Source organism: Bidens hawaiensis, unplaced genomic scaffold (assembly GCF_021521415.1).
Source record: "Bidens hawaiensis isolate Kalapana, Puna unplaced genomic scaffold, B.hawaiensis_p1.1 tig00026825_1, whole genome shotgun sequence".
Taxonomy (NCBI): domain Eukaryota; kingdom Viridiplantae; phylum Streptophyta; class Magnoliopsida; order Asterales; family Asteraceae; genus Bidens; species Bidens hawaiensis.
The window spans coordinates 223,405-243,800 of record NW_027494314.1 but is presented as its reverse complement, the minus strand read 5'-3'; the positions used below and the strand labels follow the sequence as shown (position 1 = coordinate 243,800).

At 33.0% G+C, this 20,396-nt stretch overlaps 2 protein-coding genes and 1 pseudogene across 4 annotated transcripts; 1 reads left to right on the top strand and 2 right to left on the bottom strand.

The window, feature by feature from the left end:
- Window positions 1-2,738: 2,738 nt before the first annotated feature.
- On the bottom strand, window positions 2,739-6,953 carry LOC143574056 (uncharacterized). Of its 3 annotated transcripts, none has more exons than XM_077058779.1 (8): window positions 6,854-6,953; window positions 6,043-6,116; window positions 5,891-5,971; window positions 5,702-5,794; window positions 5,495-5,614; window positions 5,315-5,386; window positions 3,990-4,067; window positions 2,739-3,095 (listed from the first exon to the last, which is right to left on the bottom strand). In XM_077058779.1, exons 2-8 carry the CDS (start codon window positions 6,088-6,090, stop codon window positions 2,904-2,906), a joined length of 684 nt encoding a protein of 227 aa, XP_076914894.1. In that variant the 5' UTR covers window positions 6,091-6,116; window positions 6,854-6,953; the 3' UTR covers window positions 2,739-2,903. The 3 variants fall into 3 exon arrangements, with proteins under 3 accessions (XP_076914894.1, XP_076914893.1, XP_076914895.1); XM_077058778.1 differs by having other exon boundaries at window positions 6,043-6,113; XM_077058780.1 differs by having other exon boundaries at window positions 6,043-6,115; window positions 6,859-6,931.
- Window positions 6,954-9,436: 2,483 nt separating this feature from the next.
- Window positions 9,437-13,213, bottom strand: LOC143574047 (uncharacterized). The gene is made up of 2 exons (XM_077058772.1): window positions 13,090-13,213; window positions 9,437-9,828 (listed from the first exon to the last, which is right to left on the bottom strand). The coding sequence occupies exons 1-2, from the start codon at window positions 13,211-13,213 to the stop codon at window positions 9,437-9,439; spliced, it is 516 nt and encodes a 171-aa protein (XP_076914887.1).
- A 1,523-nt stretch (window positions 13,214-14,736) lies between these two features.
- On the top strand, window positions 14,737-16,302 carry LOC143574055 (protein SCARECROW pseudogene; annotated as a pseudogene).
- Window positions 16,303-20,396: the final 4,094 nt, after the last annotated feature.

The window sequence follows — 20,396 nt, the reverse complement described above, 5'->3', positions numbered from 1 at the left end:
TAAAAATAAAGAACTGGTAAGCTATCAATAACAAGGAATGGTGAAAAGATATAATAGTAACAGATAACAGAAACAGAAAAAATAAGAAGATGATAACATTCAATGGCCACAAAAAATTATCGGGAAATGTAAGGCCCTATTACAAAGCTAAAACAAATTTGTACCCTACCTAAAAGTCCTACATTGATAATTCTATGTCTTCACAAAGTCCTATTCTCGGCAATGTCCTCGTAAAGGTGTATGTTTAGCAAATCATTTCTTATAATCTGCTCATCCAAAGTCATTTTTGCCTCTACCCCCCCCCTCCCTCCCAAAAAAAAAAACTCACAGTAAGGATTTCCATGACTCTAACCGGCTTCTCCATATGTCTCCTCTTTACATGCTCAAATTATCCCCATCTCCTCTCCTTTATTTTATTTGACATATCAACCACCCATAGCCTTCTGAAAAAACCTCATTTCGAATCCAACCTTTTGAGCCCCAAATCATCCTCAGCATCCTTATCTTTGCTTAGCAATCTATTTCGAAAACAATAACCCTATAAAACTTCCTCTTTAATTTAGTTGGGAACCTCATTCGCTCAATGCCCATGTAGTTGCTCTTCACCTACACTAGCCAACCTCGACCTGATGGGCTAAGTCCTTTTTTATGTCTCTATCAATCTGCATATGCAATTCTAAATAGTTGAACTTGGTTGACTGTGAAACCAGCTGGACTTCAATGGTGATATAGACATCCTTCTCGTCTGCACCACTAAAGTCACAAAATATGATAATATTGTCAATAATATATGAAATAGTCATTGATACAATGAAAAAAAAATGAGAGTAAAACAGGGCTGTCCAAACTGCTCATCATTCGACGTTCGCTCGCTCGAAAATTGCTTGAAAAATGCTCATTTGATTTCTAAAGTTCAATTTGAAATGAGTCGTTCGGCTCGGTTCGGTTTTGAAAGCAAGCCAAGCACGAGCAAAGCCTCACTCAGTTCAGTTCGATTTGTTTTGCTCGACTTATTTATCAATCTTTATATATAGTTTGTGTACACATATAAAAATATACAGTTTTTAGAAAGTTTTTTAAATTTCCCTTTTTTATGTTGGCTTATAGGTTAAATCTTAAGCTATAGTCGCTCATTTTATATATGTTTTCTTGTTAACTATTAGTTTTAGACATTTTAAGGTTGGAAGTGTAGACATTTTGAAGTTGGAAGTCTTGAATTAATAATCTTTAGGAGTTTAAAAAATTTTAAATTGAAAACTTTATACGAAACCAAACCAAACCAAGTTCAAGCACAAAAATATCGCTCATTTCTATAACTTCAATATGCTCAGTTCGACTCGCTTTCAAACCAAATCAAGTATGAGCAAGTTTGCGTTAAGTTCGGCTCGGTTCATGAACAGCCCTAGAGTAAAATAAAATTATAGAACCTGAACCCTAATATATTGTATAACTAACTAATTAATTAGCATATCGTTTATTCTTTATATTAGGAAGAAACAGTTGCAGAACTTTTCATAGACATTAATCTAAGTTTGTTTGAATTCCAATATTCATAAGTAGTTCGTACCACCAATTTACATTTTCTTGTGTTAATTATTGTCTTTTTCAAGTTTTTGATATATTAGAGTCCCCGTACTCATCACTACATCATACAATTTGGACCATGAAATCAGGCTCATTATTGCAATTTATCAATGCTATTGATTGAAACTGGTAACTACCGGATCCTATTTTCTCATTTAATGCTTATGAATTATGATCAATCATTTTAACTCAAATATTTTTATTTAACTGAAATCTATAAAAATGAATTGAAATTACTTTCTTATGTAAATAGGATCTAATGGAATAGAGGGGATATTTGGAACTCATCACTTGAGCCATTAAGAGAGTTAACCGATTTATATACTCCATTTAGCATGTTTATAAATCTGACCATGTAAAGGCTCCATGATTGATTAAGAGGTTTTATTTAATTGAACCAAGCGCATTTGATGCTGATCGATTCAGAGGTAAAATCTAAATGTAATCATTAAGAGGCAACTAAACGCCCAAGAATATAGGAAGTGCTTACTTGACACGGTAATTATGTTAGTTCTATGAGGAGGTTGTCGGCGATGATGATGATATGAAAGTAATTTTGAATTCTTTTACTTGAGTAAACCTAGTCTTTTTGCCAGACCAAACATATATCTCGTGAATTCCATAATTCAAATATAGTCTGTCACTTTATTGTAATCGTTTTAAATTTATTGAGATATATGAGATTTTAACATGCAAAACAAAAAAGAGTTCAGATTCTAATTTCATTGAATTCCAATGAACCAGACATTTTATTATATTTGTTTGCATTTCAATAAAATTTATGTAACATTACATAACAACACATAGTAGATCTTTTACATCTTTTAATAATCAATTCAAGACCCCTTGCATAGTAAAATTTATTAAAGATTGAAGCTTTCCTGACAGGCTAACACCAAGTGATTTTGAAACAATTAACATAAAAACGGGTCGATTTGGTGTTAGGAATACTTCAATCTGGTTTAACTGTTATTCTGGTGGATATCAAACTTGTAAATAAAAATTTGAAAAACAAAAAAGAAAGATAAGAAAAGAAACTGTACTCATTCTACTCATTTCCTCCCAAAAGAAAACATAGCAGTTATCATTTTAAGTTGTTTCAACAAATATGCAACATTCCATTTACGTTGTTAAAGACACACCAGAACATCATTGCTCATGAAAGACAGGCACCGACGAAACACAGACACCGACAAAAAGCAATATAAATGCGCTAGGGTTATAAGATATAAAAACCCATGACAGAATAATTATACTTGAAAGGAAAAGAGTACAAACGTAGACGTATAGAACGCGTAGAGTATTCTGTTTGCCTAATTTTAATTCTTCACGGCTCTAATGACTAAACCAGTGGGTGTTTGGATGGTTTTGAGGTGACCAGAACCGAGCAGATCACGAATATGAAATCTCATATCCAAAGGGGACAGACGCAGACGTTTTTTCTCAAGAATGGCTAACATCATTTCTTTGTGTTTTTTACGGTTTAGTAGAGACATTAGCTCCTTTCTTCCCTGAAAATAGCATGACGCGTTATCATGTGCAGTGTCGTGTTAAATAATACATGTATGCATATATAGATATAACAATTATCATATATAGAACAAGATGCTTTCATGTCATATGCAGAAGAAAAAAAATGTAAATTAAAGCAGAACTGACTATATGTTCCTTTTCCAATTTTCACCGACAATAAGATGCAAGATACACACATGAACGGTAAATAAATTTAGCAAATTTCGCTTTTCGTCCTTTAGTTATATAGAAATTTTAACTTATTTATTTTTTATTTGTCGTGTAAATAGGGTAAAAATGACCAAATTACCCTCATGTGCAGTGTACTTGACCCGAAAAAAATTTAGCGTGCTAGCGGAAATGACGTACGCTGTGACAAAATGTGAAAATAAAGGATGATTTCTGTTATTTCCTTGATTTAAGGACGAAATTTGTAATTTGATCTTTTTTTTTCTATTTTATAAAACATCATGAAACATAGCCATACTAAGGATGTGTCTGTTTTGCATATTGAAACTGATCTAGTTCTTAATCGGTTCTGCTATCAAAGGGTAAAATAATATTGATAATTTACCCTTACTTTAAAATAAATAGACTTTAATTTCCATTTCGCAAACAATATCTATTTAAACAAGTGTCCGTTTTCGTAATTTTATATATTAATTTATTATACAACTAATAATTATGAAACATTACATTATGTGATTATTAAATTCAAATAACACAGGCACATCAAAAAACCATTTTCTAGTTTCTGCAGCCTGTTTATATTAAAGTTGATTCTATGATTCTCCCTATCAATATCACTTATTATCACAGAATCACTTTCAGAAGTCACCCCCTAAATCTATGTTTAAATAATATATGACTATATATATCATAAATGCGCATACCTGTGTGATGCCTTTGAGCACCGAACCAATATTTGGAATTGCAAACCAGTACATGTCACAATCAATAAGCTGGCGAGTCTGTAAATGGTAGCGCAATAATAAACAGATAAAAAAACAACAGGCACATATATAATAGGCACAAATAATTACTAATTTAATACTATTCTGCATATATAATAAGAGAAAACCTATTTTAATTTCCTTTTAAATCAAATTCCAAAAAATAAGCAAAAGTCTACTACTAAATTACTATAACAAATAATATATTAACACTTAACAGCATATAATATATTAGCTAAACATCCTGTCAATTGCATAGCTTCCAATATTTGATTTTTTAATTTGTTAATAATCAACCAACTTGAATAGTTACCAATATTAACTTTATTTTAATTTCTTATACACCAACCCTTTAATTTATTTTACTTTTCAACATTAAGGTATGTTAGATATCAAGAAACAATATCTAATATACTTAGTTCACAAGATTTAAAATTTAGCGTACTTTAGTTATCGAGAGTTACAATTTAATGCATTTTAGTTCTCAAATAGATAAATCTAATGTCTTTTAATCTCAACAAGATATCAGATTTCTAAGGAGTTTTCAGTGAACCAAATAGTCACTCATAAACCGATATCAATTAATGCTTTGATAAACAATATCCCAAAGTAGAGTTTGACTCAGGTGAAAAAGGTTCCACATTTCTTGCATCGAGCACGATTTGGACCGCTTGACATTCACATAAACCGAAACGTGCAACAATTTTCATTCACGTTTCTTGTACCAACGCAAACGAATGGTTGTGATTGTCCATTTTCAGTTGCGATTGAGACCGCAGTGTGTGTTTTTTGCGTTTTTGAGAGTGTTTTTGCATTTTTTGAGGGTTGTGAACTTGTGATTAAACCAATACATCCAAGACCTATTTATACTAGCATATGGGGGCAAAATGGTCCAAAAAGGTCGAAAAAACCCAGCTCCAAACCGCTATACAAACATTTTCTAGCGGCTAGATTTTTCAAACGGTACAAACTGATTCCTAGTTTTAGTTCCTCACAAATTGGTTCACAAACCAGTTCCTGTTTCGAAAACGGAAAACCGATCCCAATTCCCAAATCTACTGTTTTAACCGGTTCAGGCCGTTTCAGACAGGTTACGCGTGCAAACAGAACCAAGGCGTTTGCCTCACCTACATAGTTTATAATCACCATGGGTATACTTTCAACATTGTGGATTCACGATGTTCTAATAATGTAACACATTGTTCTATTATTATGTTAAAAATATCTACAGCGAAGAAATACTTCTAATAAAAGTGAGCACTTACCAATAGACCAGCATTTATCAAAAGCGAGATGTCTTCATCTTTCACCCTTCCTCCTATTGATAATAGTGAACACTGCAATGCGACACAACTAACGGTAGTCAATACCCTATATGTAACTAAAGAGTTCAAATAAACGGGCAATATATTTATATAAAAAAGATTGAGTCATTAACAACTAACTAGTTCTTGATGTCCAATACAAGGTTCAGGCTTGCTATTTATAACATGAGCTTCAAACCATTCAAAAACCGCAAGAACACCTTCCTTCTTCGTTTCCATCCTTTTCATAGCTCGTTTCATCTACAATCAAAGACACATCCCATTACATGTAACTTATAAGTATAGCAAACAAATAATGTATTAACACCACCAAATAAGATAACTAACCTGTTTCAAATAATCTTCCATGAACATTAGAGCATGGTCATCCTGTCCGGTATTTAATTTGAAAACGCGCAAAACTTTCTCCCTCCTTAATGACTGTTTTTAATGCAGATGTCAAAGGACAAATATAACTTAAACTATACATTATAAGTAAATTATAATTATAATCTCAATAACAAAAATAGAACATACCTCTAATTCTCTATCAACTTGTGTCCTATCCTTTACACTACTGTACAATTGAGATTGTAAAATAAAAGGCTCAACAGTAACCTGCAAAAGTCAAAACTTAAAGTCAAAGTTCAAAGTCAACTAACTAGAATCATAAAACTGGAAATGCATACTTTATCAATATGAGGAAATTGTGTGTGCATCATGCGAAGAGCAACCATGGTGTCGCTGAATATGAGGTTATCTTCTACATCATTAACATAGTGATAATTAGGGTCTGCATGTAACCAAAAAAACTGACGGTTTGATTTTATGTTTTTTGTAAAAAGCCGAACTTATGGTTCTGTTTTGGTTTTGCATGTAATAAACAAACGAATATAAACCGACCTGGGCTTAAAGAGTTTCATTTTTTTATCATTTTAAGTAATTTATAATATTTAACATATATGTAACTCAAACATTTTAACCCAAATGTATAATAATCAATTAGTTATTAATTAAAAAATTGAATGCATTATTTTGGGCCTATTTATTTTTAGGCCCAAATTCAATATTTTGAGTCTTTTCACACCAAAATGTAATGGTAAAACCGAAAAATGAAAACAAAACCAAAAACCAAAACTTTTCAAAAAATCAACTAATGGGGTGTTTGGAATTCCTTATTTTACCTCCTTATAACTTATTTAAAGCGTAAGTTATAAGTTACAAAGTTGTAACTCATAAGTTATACATTTCGGAAACAACTTATAAGTTGTAACTCATAAGTTAAAGCTATAAGGAGCTAAAATAAGGAATCCCAAAAATAAAGTTTGGGTTTTTGGTTCGGGTTTAGCCCAAAACGACCGAAACCAAAACCCCCCTGGTGAATAATTAGACACTGACCTAATGAATCTGGCGTAAATAATAATAATAATAATAATAATAATAATAATAATAATAATAATAATAATGGAATGAAAAAGGGGGAAATAAAATTAAGTAAACCTAATAATGAAAGAGATTGATTGGAATTGGAATCATCATCATCGTCTTCTTCTTCTTCTGCTCTGCTTCTCTTCCGTTATGTTGACGGATTCTTACTATTTTCCATTGGCCACCGGATTAGGTTTTCACTTCTCTACGTACAATTCTTTTGACCAGTAATATTTATTTATTATTTCAAATATATTCGGTTAGGACATGTTAATAAAAAATGCGTGTGATTTTTTTATTTTCTTAAATAATACATGAACTTAAACTTGTTTTATAGTTATGGGCCTATAGCATATAAAGTAGTTAAGCGTGTTTCTTGTGTTATATGTGTTATTTCTAATCTTTTAAACTCGTTAAGACACGAAATGTCAGCCATAATCCTAATAACGTATCATATTCACGTGTTTAAGTCTAGATCAAGCACCACTGGGTGGATTAGGCTTTATGATACGGAAATCCCTGAGAACTTTCCGATGATATAGTGGGTTTTTGTCGTAAAAAAATAAAAATAAATAAAGTTGTGTTTTATTTTTTTTAATTTAAAATTACTTTCTTAATAAGTGAACCTTAGGTAACGTTTGGTATGTAGTAATGACGGTAGGAACGGAATGATTCATTACGTGGGAATGAAAAAAGTGGTGTTTGGTTGCTCAAGGGAATGGAATCATCCATTACACATGGAATCCCATTCCATCAAAACTATTTCTTCCCACCCCCTTTCTTTTTTTTCATTTCATTCATCCTTCACCCTACTTTCTCAACACCACCACCATTTAACAACCACCACCACCACTACCATTGGCACCACCACCAACTCCGCCGACACCACCGCCGCCACCACCATCGCCACCGCCACCACCATTTTCGTTGCCCGAGCTACCACCGTCACCATTTTAGGGTTTTTTTTTTTTTTTGTTAAAAAGTATTTTGAGATAGGAGTTTTTTATTATTTATATTTCATTTCTACAAATTTTTTGGATACCAAACAATAAAAATTAATAATTGTTTCATTCCTATAGGTTAACCAAACAAGACAAAGGAATGGTAATGATCAATTTCATTCCCTTGTCTATTCCATTCCTTCTCCCATTTCATTCTCTCTTCATTTCATTACCTCCAACCAAACATACCCTTAATGTTTGTCTAAATATTCATATTTAAAATCTGAATAAACTAATCATATTATTTTAATTACTATTTTGGATCACTTGGTAATTGGTGATTAGTGATTACTTGATTTAAATTAAATTGTGTTGCAGGCCAGTCGACAAGAAAATTGAGAACATTGGACTTGCATTTCACAAACAAGATTAATCAGTGGGCTGAGATTTTAAGTTAATTGGTTTGTGGACTCGATGGGCTATCAAAATGGACCCAGTTGGCTGAGCCAATGGGGGGATCAAACAGGATGCCGATTGGCACTTCAAGAGGTTTTTATGGTAACACCTAACAAATGAGAACATGTAAATGTCTAATGTATATAGTGCCCATAACATTTTAAGTGTACAAGATTAACCAGTCCGTAGTCGATTAAATGCTTGATTCGGTCTAACCGATTACTATAGGTTTTCAAAATGCAAGTGAACACAAGACAACAAAATGATTAAACTGGTTGGTGTTATACCGGACTTCTATGGTGTTTCTTTTGATTAAACAAGCCAACGGGAATGGTGCCAAAAATATATCCTTTATAATTTTCATGGAAAGCTTGTGGTTTAAACAAACTATTAAAGCATTTGGACTTGTATAATACTTAGCTAAATACAATACGTAACTATACGAAATGCCCATTAGCATGCTAGAAGCACTTAATTTAGATTTCAATTTTCAAACGACATGTTTAGTCATTTACAAAAGTTTGTCCTTCATTACCACATGCCTTTGAACTTAACCGTCCACACACCTAATGGATTTTTTTATTTTTTATTATTTTTTTTTTTTATTTTTTAAGAAATGGTGCTCCTTTTTAGCCTTTAACCACAAAAGTTTGTCCTTCATTACCACATCATTCATAAAGAAAAGAGCATCATATTCACACATTGGATTATCAGTATTCATGCTGAAAGGGGTGAATAGGTCTTTAAAATTTTTCTTTCGCTTAAAAATGCTAACTTCTTTGTAATCTCTTTTTATAATCAAAGAAGTAAGGTAAACAAGTATGTAAAGAATTTAAAGAACAGAGATGATAAAAACCGATTTATAGAGTTTCAAATGGAAAAAGAAGAGTTGTTTCACAACTAAACTCTTTTCATTCTTTCTCAGTAGTTTCTTGTGTTGTTGTCGCCTTGATTGTTTGTTACGGGTTCATCATTCTTGTTTGGTGATTTGTGAGAGAGGTGATCGCTACCTATTGATACTAATGAAATGTAAAAGGTGGTCATTGCCTTGGATTAATGAAACTTTTGAACAATGTGATCGCTACCTTTGGATTAGTGAAACTGTTGGTATACTGGTGATCTCTATTGTTTAAGAGAAAATAAGAAATGTTAGTGGAGTAACTCCTGATTAGAGGACCGGGAAAAGGACGTAGAGCTGATTAGTTAATATCCATCCACAAGTGCAGGCAGGAATAGTGTTTATTGCATTTAATTCATCCTAGTTAGATTTAACTTTTGTGAAATAGTTAGCAATATCACTGTTACCTTGAGTGATTTCACACAGATTCTTTTGCAACTGATAGAGCTTAGCATCATTAGACCGTCCATACTGAACATTAATCTCATTCCAAAGTTGTTGAGCATTTTCAGCATAAAGAACACTATAACTAATGTCTCGTGAAAAAGTATTGAGAATCCGAGAAATGACCATATCATTACACCGTTGCCATAAAGCAAGCTGATGTTCATTAATCGGTCTGACAACTTTATTGTTGATGAATCCAGACTTATTTTTGGTAGAAAGAGCAACAATCGTTGCTCTCTTCCAAGCACCAAAACCAATTCCATCAAACGATTTGGACACAAGAATCATGCCAGGATAATCAGATTCTGAATGATGTAGATACAAAGGATTTGATGAATCGATAACAGGAATTGAAAAACTATTTGTATCAGTTATTTTGTTTTTTTAGCTATGACACAGAGATGAAATTGAAATGTTAGAGAACAATATGACAAAATTAACGAATCAGAAAAGAAAACTGAAACATCCAGAATCAATTGGAAAGATTATGACGAATTGAGATTATAATTGAAGCAAAAGATGAATAATTTGAATGAAAACAATGAATTATGGAAAAAATGAAATCCTAGAAAAGAAGAAAAAAATGAAATCGATGATGATGAATAAGAAAAGAATTTGACAAACTGAAGCAAACAGAAAAGAAATTGAAATTAACGAATCCGATTGAATGATGAATAGATTAAAGATTCAATTATGAATAGATTGAAGATGAAATATCGAAAGCCATGGAAGCTTTAATACCATGTAATCAGAGAGAAGCTATGAATGATTGAATTTTTATTCATTAATTACAAACCCTAACAGAAACATATATACACACACATATATATACACACATAGATATAAAAACTTATCTAACTTCATAACAACTTAACAAGCATTAACGAAGACTAACTGAGTCTTAACAGAATTAACAAATAATAGTTCATAGGAGCAAACAACCAAAACTTATAAAAACATGAATGCCTAGCCTACTAAACAATTATAGTTGCACACAATTGCTAACTATCGAAGTTCATATAGTCCATGTACCATAAGCCGAGCAATGTCTAGATCCATTTAGGAAGCACGTCCCCTCACCATAAGCATCCTTGGAGTATCAGAGGAGTCCCCAAACTTTTCGTAGTTATGACCAAAGGTAGAGCATATATCACAATAGAAAGAGCGATGATATTAAAACCATACATAATGTAATATCTCGGATTTTTCGTATCTTTATTCGTTTATGTTTAAACCGATTCGGAAACATAATTCAGATCTTTCGAACTATTTAAAACTGTATTTATTGATCTATAACTTATTTTATAATTTTATAACTTTCAATTATGCCAAATAGCCCTTAGAAACCTTTAAAATCGCTTAAAACGGCTAAAAATCGCATTTAAGAAAGTACATGGACTAATTTTGCCAAATCTTTCATATTTTCAACTAAATTAACATAACTTAAGCTCCAAGATATATCAACTAATGTTATAAAACATTCCAATTTCGTTTTATTCTTGTACAAACCGTTAATTGGTTCGATTTTGTCATTTATTGATTATTTGGTTTCCTAAAATGGTTATTTCCTAATAAACAAGTCTTAACCCTTAATATTTAAATAAGGCATATCCTAAAATCCTAAATTATTACTTCAATACCAGCCACACTCTCAAAACCCACAAAATTCCCTTACTCCGTTGTCAGTTTCTTCAATTTCTTCAAATTCTTCAAACCTTCGTTGAGTTTCAAGCTTCAAGACCCTTTGACCTTGATTATCTCTTGTCCCATTCATCGTTTGGGTAAGTTGTCTTCTGTGTTTTTGTGTATTTTCATCCACTTAACAAAAGCCCTCAATCAATTTCAGTGATTGAGGGAGTTTCGGTGGTCAATTGCTTTCCGGCCCGTTTAAGGGCATATTGGTCAACAACTTTGACCAATCGATTTCTAACACTTCTGGTCAGAACCAACTTTCGGTACAGAAGACTTTTATTTTCGTAACGAAATTTTAAGCCTACTAACCAAAACCCGAATTTCGACTCGCTGTTCAGATTTTGGTCAGTACCAGCTCGCTTAAACGTTTAATCTCTCATAACCGAAGTTCTAGACATCCGTTTAGAATGATTCCAGTGGAAACGAGTTTGGTTTTACTCATATTTACTTATCTCAAAGTTTTAGGTTTATTTGATTTACTTCATTCAACGCGTTAAAGGATGATCCATTCATTTGTTTATCATTTATTCATATTCTTGTTCACTCGCTTACACAATAAGGTGAGTTTGATCATTCTCCTATATTTTACTGTTTTTAAACGTTTTGGGGACATATTTGTGTACCTATTCATATTTTATATCATATATATACACATACTCGCAAACATAATTATTGTGTGTAATTCAGTTAAATGTTAATTGCTATTTGTTTAAGTGTGTTTATATTCTATCAAGTTTCGAAGAGGTCCATTTGAAGTCTAGCAAGTCAGTATGATCATATGCTGTCGTAGTAACCAAAGCCCATTCGCATGACGATGGTAAACCGACAATCTCAGTCAGCCATTGTAGCCAATGCCCATTCGCAAGGCAACAGTTCAATGGCACACTAGCATGTCTATGAAACGGTTGTGGTTTGATTGATTATTACTTACATATGCTTGTTTACGCATTTAATATTTATCATAAATTATATATATACTATTATTATTTTCATGAAAATTTGTGATCATCTCACTCAACATGTGTTGTTGACAAACTCCATTCCAATTTCTACGCATATGCAGGTTGCCATTTGAATTGAAGTTTAAAGTGATGGACATCTAGAAAAGACCATAGGGAACTTAATGAAGACTATCTTATTTAAATCTTAATTGGATTATTTGTTTGTGTTATGAATATTTATGTATTGTAATTTGAAATAATTAATTTAATAGATAATGTCGCATTTTTTATTTATGATAGTATCTTCGAGCTGTGAACAATCGGCTGATGCCCCGGTATTTCCGCCTTAGGTTGGGGTTAGGGCTGTTCACGAGTCGAGCCCAAGTCGAGCCAGGGTGTTTTCGACACAGGCTCGAAATTAAACGGGGTAACTTAGTTAGGCTCTAGTTTGATTTTGAAGTTAAACGGGCTTAAGGTCGAGCCAACGAGCCGAGCTAGAGTCGATTTTGGCTCGATTACAAAAATGATCAAATCAGCTCAGGATGTTTCAAAACAACTTTTTATAGCTAATTTTAATCGAGTGACCACGAGCCCGAGCTTCGAGCCTCAAGCTTTTTGAACAGCCCTAGTTGGGGTGTGACACGTAAAGCATATATCACAATAAAAAAGGCCATGGCCTTCACTCCATTGAAACAAAGTTTACCTCAAGTAGCATGTTTCTTGTCTAGATATAATCTCACAAATCTACCCACTCCTAAAAGGGCTTCTCATCACATACATCCTCGTAAGGCTAGTTCGCCAACCCTTGTATCACATGTTCTCAAAGAATCAAAAGAGTCAAAAGTTCGGATGGGTTGTTTCTTCGATCTAAACTTAAATTAAAGAAGGTTGGTTCTTATTCTTCCCACCTGGAAAGCCATATTTGTATGTTACCTAGAGGTGGAGGGCCAGATGTTTTTATAGACTTCCATCTTGCCTTCGGTTTCCCAACTAAATATGGTCCAATTAATCCTGAATGTGTCGACAGGAGCCCGGGAGGGGGCATAGGAGTTGCCATCTGTAGTGTGATTAGTTAAACCCGAATTCATCCCATTAAAATTTAACGTCAGACAAGATGTAAAATTACAAGGTGACAAGAATGGACTAAATAAATGGACAACAAAATTGTCCACCATGACGTCTCTTTATAAATTGCTTGGCACAGTTTGATTAAAGGTCTAAATGGCATATAATTATAAAGTACTTAAAAAGCTCTACGTTTTTTTAAAACTACACTTTAGATCTGTACATGCATCTGCAGTGTGATTAGCTAAACCCGAATTCATCCCATTAACATTTAATGTCGAACAAGATGTAAAATTACAAGGTGACAAAAATGGACTAAATTAATAGACAACAAAATTGTCCACCATGACGTCTCCTTATAAATTGCTTGGTACAGTTTGATTAAAGGTCTAAATGGTATATTATTATGTTAAATAAAAAGTACTTAAAAAGCTCTACGTTTTATTAAAACTACACTTTAGAATTGTACATGCATCTGTAATTTTGTAGTGTGATTAGTTAAACCCGAATTCATCCCATTAAAATTTAACATCAAACAAGATGTAAAATTACAAGGTGACAAGAATGGACTAAATAAATGGACAACAAAATTGTCCACCATGACGTCTCCTTATAAATTGCTTGGCACAATTTGATTAAGGTCTAAATGGTATATAATTATGTTAAATATAAAGTACTTAAAAAGCTCTACGTTTTTTTAAAACTGCACTTTAAATTTGTACATGCATCTGCAGTGTGTGATTAGTTAAACCCGAATTCATCCCATTAAAATTTAACGTCGGACAAGATGTAAAATTACAAGGTGACAAGAATGGACTAAATAAATGGACAACAAAAGTTTCCACCATTGCGTCTCCTTATAAATTGCTTGGCACGGTTTGATTAAAGGTCTAAATGATATATAATCATGTTAAATATAAAGTGCTTAAAAAAACTCAATATTTTTTTAAAACTACACTTTAGATCTGTACATGTTTTGTAACAAATTTAGCCGACTAGAAAGTTTCTAGGATCATACTCCTACACATATGTTTATACAATTAAACAAGTAACATTTAATATAACTTTTTTCATACCTTTTTTACATCAGTATAAAATACAAATATGACAAAACCCTAAAAAGTGAAAACCACAGCAAGCAGAGCTTTTGGTGGTCAACAACATATGGTCCATTTAGTTGAAAATGATGACATAATCAAACGAATACGTCAAACTTCAAGAATTGGGTTTGTTAACTTTTATATAATTATGAATTTATAAAATCATTATCATAGTTAATTAAAGTTATAAAAAAGTAATAAATCACCACCAAAACCAACGTGGAGTGTTTGTCCATTAGCAACTCAACTTCTTCTTCATGTCTCAACTCTAAACTATGCCGGCCATGGCTGCTCTCTAATTACTTCGATCCCTTATTAAACTAATGCTTCACTAATGACCATTTCTATTTCTAATTAATTTTTCCATTCAAATATTTATATATAGATACACATATAAGTATATCCACACACTCTTAATTTGGTCAGCTGTAACCCTAAAAAATACTCTTCAAACCCTTAATACTCTCTCTCTCTTACACACACACACACATATATATAATGAGAGCAGGTTCTGAGGCTGGTCAAGGTGCTCTTGAGTTGATACAGCCCGTGCATGAACAATGGAACTACAATAATACTCTGGCCGTGAACATGGAGAGACCAAATGAGCTTTCTGAATGGGTTGAACATGTCACCAAGACACTCATTGAAGACTTGCCTGAATCCACCCATGAAGAGAGTTTCCAAACCGATGCTACGATGCCAACTTATGCTGATGTTTCACCGCGGATGTGTGGAACAAGACAACGGAAGATGGTGAGGGGGAATTGGTCAGATGATGTTCAATTTGGTGATCAAGGTAACAAAGGGTTGAGTTTGATCTCGGTTCTATTTGAGTGTGCGGTAGCCATTTCGGTTGATAATTTGGGTGAGGCTCATAGGATGGTTCTTGAGTTAACCCAAATGGCTTCTCCTTATGCTCCATCTTGTGGTGAGAGAGTTGTTGCTTACTTTGCAAAAGCCATGGCTAGTAGAGTTGTGAACTCATGGCTAGGGATTTGCTCACCTTTGACTAATCACAAGCTTATTCATGGTGCTTTTCAAGTCTTTAACAACATATCTCCATTTGTCAAGTTTGCTCATTTCACCTCCAACCAAGCCATTCTCGAGGCTTTCCAGCGTCAAGATAGGGTCCATATCCTGGACCTTGACATCATGCAAGGTTTGCAGTGGCCAGCATTGTTTCACATTTTGGCCACGCGAATAGAAGGCCCACCCTATGTTAGGATGACTGGCATGGGCACCTCTATAGAACTTTTAGTAGAGACGGGAAAACAACTCTCTAACTTTGCAAAACGTCTTGGAATGTCATTTGAGTTCCATCCTATGGCAAAAAAGGTTGGGGATGTTGTTGATCTCTCTTCATTGCAAATCCGAAGAGGGGAGGCAATCGCAATACATTGGCTTCAACATTCGCTTTATGATGCCATAGGGACCGATTGGAAGACCATGAGACTACTCCAAGAACTTAACCCTAGAATCATCACTCTAGTTGAACAAGATATATCTCATGGAGGCTTATTCTTGGACCGATTTGTTAGTTCTCTCCATTATTATTCTGCCGTATTTGATTCTCTAGGAGCATTCCTCCCTAGCGACGACAACAACCGGCATCGCGTTGAGCACTCATTGATCCATAGAGAGATCAACAACATACTTGCAGTTGGAGGACCTGGGAGGAGTGGGGATGATAAATTTAGGGTTTGGAGAAATGAGCTCGGAAGAAACGGATTCTTGCAAGTGCCAATGAGTAGTAACTCGTTAGCACAGGCTCAATTAATTCTTAACATGTTTCCACCAACACATGGGTATAATCTGGTCCAAGAAAATGGGACACTTAGGTTAGGATGGAAAGAGACTGCTTTGTACACTGCTTCTGCTTGGACTTGTCATGTTTCAAGATAAGAAGTATAACCGTGTTGAATATTAGTACTGGTTGAAAATTTGATTTGTTAAGTAGTTTTATAGTTGCTTTTATTATGAAGTTATTGTTTGGATCTATGGTATTTTGGCATTACCAAAAGACCTTCAACAATGACAAAAGTTCTAAGAAAACTTTTGTAATATATGTGTCATATGGAGATAGAGATGGAAATAGGACGGGTTTAGATAATCTCAAATACCCAATTATAAAAGTTTGTAACATAACCGGCCCAAAAACCCTCATGTATCTATCGGGTAATTACGAGATTGATATTGGGTATACCCACGGGTTTTTGATATGCCCGTATAGTATATTAAAAATACTTGTTGGACGTAAAATATACTCTGCCCAAATCCGTCTCGTATTTATCAGGAAGACAAAGAAAAATATATAATACAGTATATATACTTCAAATAGAAAGAACCATGAAGGTATACAAAGGGGAAAATGCTATCGAGCAGGCTGGATAACCAGGTATATCATTAAATTTCGTACCCGCGAAAAGTGTTAATGCTAATCCCATACTCGGTTACCTAAAAAATCTTAAAGTGATCTCATACCAAGTTACCTGACCCTAAACATGTTCGAGATGTTTTGGGTATTCCGATCATGCTCGGGTTTCAATGGCATCCCAAAATAGCTAGATGCTTTGTTTAGATTTTGATGTTTGGTAAGTAAATATGAAAGACAAACTCTCTCTCTCTCTCTCTCTCTCTCTCTCTATATATATATATATATATATAGGATTTGGTTCATTTCAGAAGTGTTTCTTATTGCGAGAAGTGCGAGAAATGAATCCAACCACTCACATTTTTTCTTTTATTTTATTATTTATTTAATGACAATGGTGTTATAATAAAATGAACATTTTTTCATATTTGGTAGGTCATAATGTATGGAGAAATTATAAGTAATTCTTGTTTTTTTTATTTTATCATATTTAATATTATCGTTTATCAATATTAATTTTTTTTTATTCTCGTAATTTGATATTCATACATTTATCCAGATAGTGGTTTTTAAATTCAATAGCACCGATATATTTACACACTACATAAATGAGCATACACATGAACAAAATTACACATACAAAATTCAAAATACCACTTACGTAATACATATATGAACCTACATTGTATATAAATGAACCTACACATGATAAAAATTATACATACATCATTCGAAATACCACCTACAGAGTACATATATGAGCCTAACAATAATGAACCTACATATTACATAAATGAACCTACGCACGATGACAATTACACATACACAATTCGAAATACTAGATACATAGTACGTATACGAACCTACACAGTACATAAATGAACCTACACACAATAAAAAATACACACACACAATTCGAAATACCATATACACAGTACATATATGAACCTATGCAATACATAAATGAACCTATTTAATACAACTTTTTTTATTGTATTAAACTATATATAATAAATAACGGATAATGATAGTACGCTGTACTTGTAAAATTTCACATACACATTCGTGAGACCACCTAAATAGTACATATATAAACCCTACACGGGACGAAATCATTTTTTTTTTCACATTAAACTACATATAATAAATAACAAATCTTGTTAATAGCTTACAATTTTAAAATTTTCACATACGCATTCGTGATTTCACCTATATTATACATGAATATGCATGTGTATGCAATACATAATTAAATTTGTGTAGGCATTATATTATAGTTAATGCATTTGAAGAAATATGGTTGAAGATATTATAGTATTTGATTAAAGTTATATTTGTTTAACATTAGTTTGATTAATAACATCAATTAAAAATTCTTAGGTAACTTTCAATTAGTTAGTAATAATAATAAATAAATGCTAGTAATTGCTTAGGTTTTACTTTGAAAAGTCTACAAAATAAATACTAAATTACCCTTTTTTTATTAAAATATTGGTAGATTAATATCTTAATAGTTACAAGTTTGCTATAACTTTTCTAATCCATTGATTACACATAATCAATGGTATAGATTGATTTCTCGCACTTGTCGATGTAACTTGACTTCTCGCATGATCTATTCCCTAAAAGGACTAACAAAATTTAAACTCAAGACCCTTTTTTTCAAAAATTGATAATCATCAAGCATTTGGTAGATGTATCATACGGTTATTGGCATTTAGCAACTAACAAATTTCCTTATTCGTATGAAAGGTGTAATGTTAAGGAATCTGTTCTTTTACTCAAATCTAGAGTTTCATATTGACCATGATGGACTACTAGAAAAAAGAACACAAATCTTCACTAGTAAATCAAACATTGATCTACATTGTCATATTCCATGACAATACAAAAAAAATAAAAATAATAAAATAAAATAAAAAACTTTTATTTCCAATAACAAACAACAAATCATTATTAAATATTTAAATTAATGATTTCCCAACCCAAATATGTTGCAGCAAACATGTAATCACTTTCAGATTAAAAGATTAAAGTATTTCGCAAGTATATATAATATATCTAATCGGACAAGATATAATGTTGTTCTTAAGAAAGAGACGTGATTTATTATAAATTGAAGTTGCAAATTTGTTGTAAAAACGACCAATTGAATTCCAATAGACAGAGGTTGAATAATTACCATAAATCATTGCAATGTCATGGAGGGACATGACAGCCAGGGCTGTTTCTGAGAACCCTTTAAAATTTTAGGGTCTGGAACGAGTAAAAAAACGGGTCTCTAAAATCGCATTCTCAAATCTCAATTATGTAATGGATAACTTGAGAAAATTACCGATAAGGTTGCCTTTCAAAAACCCAAAACAAACAAATAATAATAAACATGTTACTAAAATGACATATAAAACATAATTGAAAGTTTTTTTCTGTAAAGAAATGAATACTAATTGTGGGAATTAAACCCATGATCTTTGTTTCTATAGTTTAGAAAATTTTTCATTCAACCAAAAAGTCATTTTGTATGCTTTTGTGTTAAAACAAAATTATATATAAAATATAAATTTAATTTTTTAACAATTATGGGCCTCTCAAAAGTATGGGCCTGGGTCCGTTGCCCTCCTCGCGCTCCCCTTGGGCAGGGCCTGATGACAGCTAACAATTACAATAGCCTATATAACTGCTACAATATTTGCAACCATCAAATTCAAATTTGATATGGATAACCAAATCCGGTACTAATGACCAAAGTTGTTGCAGAAGACCAAATTTGATACTGTTGATCAGATTTGATACCAAATGCCAGAGAAATTGTCATTTTGTATCAAATCTTGCTATTTTCTTTGAAAACTTTGGGACAATGAATTTGTGATGTTTGGAATATGCGTAGTAGAAAGTCACTGTCGTCAATGGGCAACGCCGCATGCTTAGTTGTGAGTTATGTCGATTGCAATTTCTTGAACGGGCGCTAATTTATTTTTGTTATTATTAATTGGGATATTGGTTTTTAATATTCACAACTTTCACTAGTTGACTGATACAACTCCCAACTTTTGATTTGTTACCCAACACTCCCAACATTCACCCTATTTGTTTATGACACTCACGAACTTAACAAACCTTAATTCCGTTAGTGTTATTGCTGACATGATATTTTAACGCATCTCCTTCGCTGACGTGGCATTTGCTTATGTTGACTGAACACTAACCATCATCATCCTCCTCCTCTTTCTAGCCACCACTACTACTACCCACCATAACTGCCACTACCACAATCCACCTTTCTTATCCATTTACACGACTCAAAAAACACCCCCCATCTCTATCTGAACCAATAACACACCCAATCATTACCACTACTATTTAAGAACACACATTCGCTCCCGCCACCATCACCTAGCCGCGACCACCATCATCAACAGCCCTACACCGGAGAACCACCACCAAACCCAACTCCGCATGAATTCACTAATATCGTCACTTTCTGCAACCCATGTTCACCAATACCAAACAACCACCAACATCAAAACCCTAAATTGGGAATTGGAATCAGTTATCTATTCAATTTCAGCTATTTTAAGGTTTCAACCCTAAATTAGGAACCGATATACAGTTATGAGGAGCCAGACATATGTAGATAGAAGTGGTCTTGTGACAAAGGTGGTGGTCTGCGGCATAGTTCGTCAGCGCCGAGATGACAAAGA